Source organism: Propithecus coquereli, unplaced genomic scaffold (genome assembly GCF_000956105.1).
Source record: "Propithecus coquereli isolate 6110/MARCELLA unplaced genomic scaffold, Pcoq_1.0 Scaffold310, whole genome shotgun sequence".
Taxonomy (NCBI): domain Eukaryota; kingdom Metazoa; phylum Chordata; class Mammalia; order Primates; family Indriidae; genus Propithecus; species Propithecus coquereli.
In genome coordinates, this window is record NW_012148731.1 from 958,504 (window position 1) to 967,723 (window position 9,220).

Sequence of the window (9,220 nt, forward strand, 5' to 3'; positions counted from 1 at the left end):
TTTTTTTTAATTAGTATTTTGAATAAACCAGAATTATCAATCTGTTTTTGCAAAAGTCACTTAAATAAAATCATTAAGTGGTCAGTGAGCACTGTGTATGATCCCTGGGGGGGGGAGGAAATCTACCAAGTTCCAGTGGCAATTCATGAAATTTGTTGTAATAGATAATTATCCCGCTGGCCTTTGATGTTTATATTTTCTGATCATTATAATTTTTTTAAAACTGGTTCTAAATTTGCTTTCGTAATGTCATATGTGGGATTTTTGCATTTATTTATATCCTAGTTTACAAGTGAGATTGGTCTATAATCTCCCTGCTTCATACTGTCTTTTTCTGATTCTAGTATTCTGGTTTTACTATCGTCATAAAATGAATTGGGAACAATATTTTCTATTCTCTGGAATTTGTGTCGAAGTAAGCTTATCCTTCGAATGGTAGAATTTGCTTGCAAAACTGTCTTGGACTGTGGGAATGCAGTTAACAGTGGCTTGCGGGCAAGAAATGAGCCCTGTAGGCTAAATTTTCAAATTAATTGGCATGAAGTTGTCCGTAAGTTTCTCTTACGGTTTTTTAAATCTCTTCCGTATTTGTAGTGATGTGCCCTTTTTCAGGCCTAATATTTGGGAAGTGGGATCACTGCTTTCCCATTCCTCTGTTTTCCAGGAGGAAGAGCCTAATACTCTTCCTAAATTCTCTTTTCTTCTTGCCCCACCCCTTACCCCGCCTCGGGAGCCCAGGTGAGTTACCTGATAGGTGGGTTTGGGGAGGGCGTGGCCGTGTGAGTTTGGCCCCTCCTCCCTTCCTTCCCTCTGGGATCCCACCGATTGTACCTGTCGTGCACTGAGGCTTCCTCATGCCCAGATTTCACAGGGGCGGACCCCCATGTGGAGAGGTCCCCCATGTGGAACGGTCCCTGGTTTTGCTGTGACTGGCTGGGAAGTTCGTATCTGACCTGAGTTCAGGATTGGGAAACCCATCATCACTGCTCACCTAAGGCGTGTCCTCCAGCGTAACCCCTATCGGTAATAAAGATGGTATTTTGAGCTTTATCTGCCTTTTTTCCCTCTCTCAGTTAAGAACTCCTGCGAGAAAACGGGGGACCTTTTAAATCCCCTCCAACTTCAGCACTGGTTTACTTGGGCCTTATCCCTTTCTTTCTTGATCAATCTTAACCAATTTTTCTATTTTATTGTTGTCAAAGAAGTAGCTTGTGCTTGCCATAGTTCTCCCTGTATCTTTGTTTTCTTTCTTTTTTTTTTGAGACAGTGTCTCACTCTGTTGCCCTGTCTAGAGTGCAGTGGCGTCAGTCAGCCTAGCTCACAGCAACCTCCAACTCCTGGGCTCAAGTGATCCTCCTGCCTCAGCCTCCCGAGTAGCCGGGACTACAGGCATGCGCCACCATGCCCGGCTAATTTTTTCTATTTTTTTTTAGTTGTCCAGTTAATTTCTTTCTATTTTTTTAGTAGAGATGGAAACTCGCTCTTGCTCAGGCTGGTCTCAAACTCCTAAGCTCAAACGATCCTCCCACCTCAGCCTCCCAGAGTCCTAGGATTACAGGCGTGAGCCACCACAGCCAGCCCCATCTTTGTTTTCTAATTCATTAATTTCTCTATCTTTATTATCTTTATTACTTCTTCTAATTTAGTTTTGTGCTATTTTTCTTTACTAGCTTCTTGAGTTAGATGCTAAGTTTATTAATATTTGGTTTTTATTTCTAATATAAGCATTTAGGGCCATATATCTGCCACCAATTATAGTTTTAGTTTCATCCCACGATTTTTTTTTTGCAACTATGCCAACTTTTTTATTTGTGTGAATTTAAGGGGTTCCCTGAAACAGTGGGATGAAATAAAAAAAAAAAGAAAAAAATGTAAGGGGTATGCATGTGGTGTTGCTACATGGATATATTGCATAGTAGTAAAGTCCAGGCTTTTAGTGTAACCATCACCTGAATAATGTATGAATTAAATATTAATAATTTCTCATCTCTCACACCCCCCTCAACCCTCCCAACCCTTCTGAGTCTCAAATGTTTATTTTTCCACACTCTCTGTGCATGTGTGTACATTGTTTACCTCCCACTTACAAGAGACAGCATGAGGTATTCGACTTTTTGTTTCTGACTTATTTCACTTAAGATAATGGCCTCCAGTTCCATCCTTGTTGCTGCAAAAGATATGATTTAATTTTTTGTGGCTGAATAGTATTTCATTGTACGTATCATCCCACAAATTTTGAAGTACATTGGAGGGTATTTTTATTATCATTAATTTCTAAACATTTTCTAAAGTCTATTAGAATTTTTTTTTGGCTTGTGTAGAAGTGTTTTAAAATCTCCAAATATATGGAGGAGTCATTATCTTTTTGTTGTTGATTTCTAATTTAATTGCTTTATGATCAGAGAATGTGGTCTGTGTGATGTTGATTGTGTAGAATTTCGTATGTTAAAGAAAAAAATTATTCATGACGCTTGTTAAAGACGGTAAGGCAGACTTTATTTAAAGTGGGAGGGGGCATGGCATTAAGTAAGGGGACTGCTGCAAAGGTGTCTTGCAGTGGGGGAGAGACACTGGAGTCCACCTGACTCTAACAAGGACAAGAGGGAGCAGGGTGGAGGGTCAGTGGACGGAAAATTACCGAGAGGAAACATCAAGGATGGGTGCTTTCTGGCTACACTGATTTCATAGGACCATTGCTGAAGGCAGGTCAGGGTGAGAAGACGTCCAGGGTGGTCAGATATCCAGGGTGGGAGATTTTCCCAAAACTGATTTAGCAGAATTCTTGCTCAAACTGGAATCTTCAAGGACCAGGAGGGAAGCCCAAGGACCAGCCTAGTCGAGCAGAGAGCTCCGAGGAGCCTGAGTCTCTCAAAGGAGAGAGTATTTGTCAGGTGAGATGCTTTGCTGCATAGCACCTGACCAGTTGTTTTTTGAGGTTTTTTTTTTTTTAAATATAATATATGAACTTTAAAAACCTGTATATTTCAAACTCTTGGTGCAGAATTCTGTGTATGTCTACTTAGGGCAAGTTACTTGATGGTGTTCTGCAAACCTTACTCATCTGGGGACTCTTTAATCTATCAGTTACTGAGAGGTGTATACAGTACTAAAAATCTCCCACTGTTAAGTGAATTCATCCATTTCTCCTTTAAATTATGTTACATTTTTGGCCTATACATTTTGAGGCATACTCTTGTAACGATTCCACAGTATTAGACATTGCAGGAATGAAATGTAAAAAGTATGCTTTTTCTCCATAACTGCCACTAAGACAATATCACTAGCCAAGTCCGCAGCTTAGCAGATCATTCTCAGGTAATAATGAAGTCTTTTCAATTCTTAAAAAAGCTCAGACCAGTTTAATACTGAAGCATCATTCTATCATTTAATTTTAAACTTCTCTCCTCCCAGCTGTGCCTGACTCCGCTCAGAAAAACGCAGCAGGCAGGGCGGCTATGGCATAGCCAGGTCTTCCTCCTCCTTGCCTACCTTGCTCAACCGCCCGTTCCTTTTTATTATTATCTCATTCTTTTTCTTGCTTTCCATTTTGTAATTCTTCAACATTTTAAACAAATACTTTATAATCTCTGCAAATTTATTTTCTGAAGGCAATTCGAGTCCAATTTTACTTATGGTGGATTATTTCCACATATCTTGTAATTTTGGTTTGTGAGTTCATCCTTAGCAGGTTTCTTTAATTACAAAAAATTTATTTCTTTTAATAAACATAATTATATTTTCTTGTGATATATACGACTCCAATTTTGAAATATCTTGTAATCTTACATGGATTTTTTTTTTTTTTCTTTGAGACAATGTCTCACTCTATTGCCCGGGCTGGAGTGCAGTGGCATCATCATAGCTCACTATAACCTCAACTCCTGGGCTCAAGCCTCCTGAATAGCTGGGACTACAGGCACACACCACCATGCCCGGCTAATTTTTAAATTTTCTGTAGAGACAGGGATCTCACCATGTTGCCCAGGCTGGTCTTAAACTCCTGGCCTCAAGTGATCCTCCTGCTTAGGCCTCCCAAAGTGCTGGGATTACAGGTGTGAGCCACCGCATCCACATGGATTTTTAAATATAGTGTCTTTGAATTGTTAACATCCATCTCTTTATAGCTCATCATCTCTACTTTAAAAAAACTCATTTAAATGAGTTCTTAGGAAAAAAAAGTGGGCTAGTGCAATGTCTGTCTTTGAAAAGCACTGCTGCAGAAGTCTGAAGTATTTTGATAAAGTGGGGCCCTTCAGGATTCATGGAGGTCCGTGTGAAATGGGAATTCACGCTGGGAACACACCTTACACTTTGGGAATTGGCACAACAGACACCACGGCACTCTTAGACAGACATCCATCTGTTTCCGTGAAATAGCCACCCTTGACCTAGTCCGTGCCGCTTTGCTGGGGTTTTACAGGGCAGGGAAGGTCCCTCCAGGAGGCTTTGTATTTGCCTCCGTAACATGCCCCAGGTTTCTCCCTGCCTAAAACTGATCGTTATGTGAAATTCTTGGCTCTGGAATCCCTGGATGAAGTGGGCTTTCTTTTCTCCTTCCAGAGCCTTGGCTGAGTTTGAGAGGTCTCCTTGTTCCCCTCTGCCACAGGGGGGCCTTTTTTTCTAGTTCCCCTCATTGTAGACAAGCTCTTCTTTATTGTGGTCCAACGCCCCTTCTTTATGGTGGTTCAAACTTCCAACCTGACGAGGTCAAGAGCGTTTCCTCCTCTATTTATGTGGACTTTAACCTGCACTGTCATGGAGACCAGCAACCTCCAGTCTGCCACATTCTCAGCTTTCTCACTCACCACCCTTGTTTTCAGCTTTCTCTTTATTTTTGACCCCTGGGGTCAAAAAATATCTCTTATTTTCTTGAGAATTCCGCCATACGTGAAAGGAAGTTAGTGACATTTTATTTAGCATTTGTAAGTATTTGTGGTAGGAGAAATTTTAGATTTTTTAATCCACCTTATTGTCTGAAGCAGAAGAGGGAGATTCTTCCCTTTGCTGAGTATCAATGTTATTAGTTATCTTTAGTCACTGGCAGCTTCAGGAAGTAACTCAATTTTCTTATATCTTTAGATAAATATAATATTCACGATCTCGGTAATTTGCCAGGCCAAGTTATCAAAAGCCAATTAAGAATTAATACCAAAAATCACGAGACTTTACAACTTAGTTGTTCATGTAGAATAATTTCTGATGCCCTTACAGTTTTCACACTGTCTGGGTTCTACAAGACCCAACTCATGGAAGATGTTTGTGTCTGTGGATTATGAACTATGACACAGTGGAATTACAACTTTATGTTTTAGTTATACACTGTCTATAATCAATCAGTGAGTTGTATACTTTCGAGGTTTTCTTCTCTAGCAAGTACAGGATAGCCATTGAAAAATCTAGTACGGATATTTGTGGCCTTAATTAGACTAAAACGTTCAATATGTGTGTCTCCAATTTTGCATTCTGTGATGACTTTACCACACGAAAGAAGAATAAGTTTCGTCCCTGTAACTTTGTGTTTATGGCTCAATAAGATCCCCAGATGTGGGATATGGTTTCACCAAAATCCACACAAGCCAACCAGACTTTGGCCTCCTTCTTGAACTGGTCGAGGCTGATGTCAACATGTTATTCTTAATCGTCCCTGTAAATCACAGGAAGTTAACTGCTCAGGTATTTGCTTGGGGCATAGTTCTTCATGCTGTCTCACTCTTAAGTTTTCTATTCCATTTATTTGAAGAATCCCTGGTCCCCCAGGGTGGGAACATTCAGTAGACTTCCTTCAAGCTCTTGGTACCAGCAAAACAATTGTATGTACCCATTTAAGTAAAATGGGAAGTGTCTGAACCCTAATTGTAGCCAGTTTAGTTCCCAGTGCATTTGTCTAAATTTCATACTTTTTTGTTTTGTTTTGTTTTCGTTTTTGTTTTTTGAGACAGAGTCTCACTCTCTTGCCTAGGCTAGAGTGCCGTGGCGTTAGCTTAGCTCACAGCAACCTCAAACTCCTGGGCTCAAGCGGTCCTCCTGCCTCAGCCTCCCAGGTAGCTGGGACTACAGGCACGCGCCACCATGCCCGGCTAATTTTTTCTATTTTTAGTTGTCTGGCTTATTTCTTTTTATTTATGGTAGAGACGGGGTCTCGCTCTGGCTCAGGCTGGTCTCTAACTCCTGAGCTCAAGCAATCCTCCCTCCTCAGCCTCCCAGTCTGCTAGGATTACAGGTGTAAATTTCATTCTTGAGCCAGAGTGATTCATAAGGGAAATGATTGAAAGCATCCTAAAACAAAACCACTTACAAAGAACAATTTTCAGCTGGAACCAATTTCCTCCTGAGCTATTTTATTGGAGAAGGTGAGTGAAGACAGAGCATTTCTTAACTTTATTACCCACCCCTTTACGCACATTTAAAATCTTTGGCCTCTGATTTATTTCTCTTGTTTTGTAGCCCCCTTCCCCACCTCCTAATTTCTCAGCTACACTCTCCCTTCCCCCACCTACACCTCAGAAGTTACCTACTTTCTTCTGGGAAAGCCACTCGTGCCCATCTGGTTGGGGTTTGGGAGGATCTGTGGGATTACCTTAAGCTCATAGGCTTTGAAAATCCTTCTGGGAATCTTCTGTTGTCATTTTACCTAGTACAGTTCAGAAAAGCCAAAGAACTGGGTCACCTGGCTCTTGCCTAGCTTATCCATTGGTCAAGACATAGAGGAGGCCGGGCGCGGTGGCTCACGCCTGTAATCCCAACACTCTGGGAGGCCGAGGCGGGCGGATTCTTTGAGCTCAGGAGTTTGAGACCAGCCTGAGCAAGAGCGAAACCCCGTCTTTACTAAAAAAATAGAAAGAAATTAATTGGACAACTAAAAATATATAGAAAAAATTATCCGGGCATGGTGGCACATGCCTGTAGTCCCAGCTACTTGGGAGGCTGAGGCAGTAGGATCGCTTGAGCCCAGGAGTTTGAGGTTGCTGTGAGCTAGGCTGATGCCACGGCACTCACTCTAGCCAGGGAAACAGAGTGAGACTCTGTCTCAAAAAAAAAAAAAAAAAAAAAGAGACATAGAGGAACGTGGATCAATTGCAATGATATAATTTCTCCTTGAAACCTCATTCAATGACCCCACACTGGCATTTCCTGTCTCTACTTGGGCTCCATCCCCAATTCATCATTCCCTCTTTCATTCTACCAACATCTAACCTTCCAAAATCTAATAATGGTGTGAGGGAGGGGTCTTAATAATAATCCCACTATTGGCACCAACTGCAGAGTTTTAATCCGGTGATGGATTAACAAGAAGAGACCAGCCTCTCTCTCTCTCTCTCTCTCTCTCTCTCTCTCCCTCTCTCTGTCTCTCACACACACACACACACACACACACACACACACATACACTCACAAATCACTCTCTCTCAGGTATGATTAAATTCCTGATTTAATTAACCAAAGATTTACAAATCCGATCTGAATTAGGGCAGCCTACAGTAGTGTGTGAGTCAAATGTTTAGTGGAATTTAAAGAAACCTTCTTTTACTTGGACCTTACATTAGTAATCCACGAAAATTTGCACCAGCCATTACACGAGGCTCTCTGGGTTTTCTACTTAGATATCATCCAGACCACATGGTTCCTAGATCATGAGTAGGGGGAGCATTAGAGGAAGAAGAATCAGCGCCCGGGTATCCCTAACTATCTCTGCCTTAAGCTTTTCAACATGTCAGAAAGCTCATTTTCCCACAGTGTATCTGCTAGTACCATAATGACTTTTAAAAATGATTAAATATTGAAGCAAATTCTTTTAGTGCCTAAACTACTTCTCCAGGGTGGAGTGGACACTTCATGTCGATGCAAATCCTTGTGTTAAGGCCCATTACCAAACTCCTTGGTTTTTTTGTGTGTCTACCTCCCCTACTAGATAACTAAAGATCCTCGGGGGATGATAGCATTTCAGACAGGAGTCTCCATCCTCCTCATTTGCTGGCAAATTAATAAACTCCTCTTTCCTTCTCCTCAAACCACTTGTCCTCGTTCTTCTGATGTAGCCTCCAGGCTAGGTGCTGAACTTTCAGTAAAAGATTTGGCATCCCCGGGTGGGCCTATCAGCTTCCCAGCAGAATGGTACCCTGTGACTGCTAGAAGAGGCAGGGAGCAGCTCTGGGTCGAGCCATGGGCAGGAACATCACCTTATTGGGTAAGAAAGAGAGGGATTCTCCCAGCAGCTGCTGGGGCCCATTTAGCTCCGGGGAAGTCCTGTCTCTTTCTACCCAAATGAACACATCTTCGACCAACCTGACCTTCCTTGAGGGGAAGGAAACGGATTTGGCAAGTGTCCGGACACCATGGCCATTTGTTTGTTTGATAACTTCCCCAGGATGCACCCCAAGACCCTGATTTTACCCATTTGGGAGGTTTTCACACCTTCCTGTTGGCTATGTATGTTTGATTAGAGGCACACCATTTGGGGGAGTGAAATGAGGTTGAGTGGAACTAGGAAACCTGGTTTGGATTCGGAGCTCATTTGTGCTTCCCTGTAAGCAGTGGTGGGGGGGGGAGCTAGGCCACTATTCGGGGAGGGTTTTGAACCTTCCAGCCCTGTGGCAGGGCAGTAGTTTGGAGCTCTATAGCAGGGCATTTTGGGGTGGTGTCTGTTCCCTCTGGATTCCCATTTGTTTCATAGGTCTGGCATTTTGTGTTGGGGATTCCCTATGTTGTCCGTGTTTGTTTGTTTTTAAAGTTTTGTTGCAACATGAGAAAGTTCGTCTAAAATTTCCTTGGGAAAAATCTTGGCTGAATGGTCCACTTAGAGCTAAGAACCTATGTGTAAAGAGAATGTTTTTACTGTAATGCATGTGCGGGAGTGTGAGGAAAAGTGGCTGTTAAATGAAACCTTAAATTATACTGAAAAAAAATTAACTATCCTCGTGGAAGGACCTATTTTTATATCTCCCTTTCCCCTCAGTGCTCAGCATAGAGCTTACAGGTATTCAGTTTTCACAAATAACAACTTCTGGTTTTTTTGGAAACAGAGTCTCACTCTGTTGCCCGGGCTAGAGTGCCATGGCGTCTGCCTAGCTCACAGCAACCTCAAACTCCTGGGCTCGAGCAATCTTCCTGCCTCAGCCTCCCGAGTATCTGGGACTACAGGCATGCGCCACCATGCCCAGCTAATTTCTTTATATATATATTTTTAGTTGTCCAGCCAATTTCTTTCTATTTTTAGTAGAGA

General features: G+C 42.0%; 1 protein-coding gene across 1 annotated transcript in view; it reads left to right on the forward strand.

Moving 5' to 3' along the window:
* The window catches only part of AK7 (adenylate kinase 7), a 90,253-nt gene that overhangs the window by 22,470 nt on the left and 58,563 nt on the right, over positions 1–9,220 (forward strand). The window contains exons 6-7 of the mRNA XM_012650077.1: positions 5,064–5,103; positions 6,871–6,884. Coding sequence (XP_012505531.1) covers positions 5,064–5,103; positions 6,871–6,884 — 54 coding nt within the window. The remainder of the gene's footprint in view (positions 1–5,063; positions 5,104–6,870; positions 6,885–9,220) is intronic.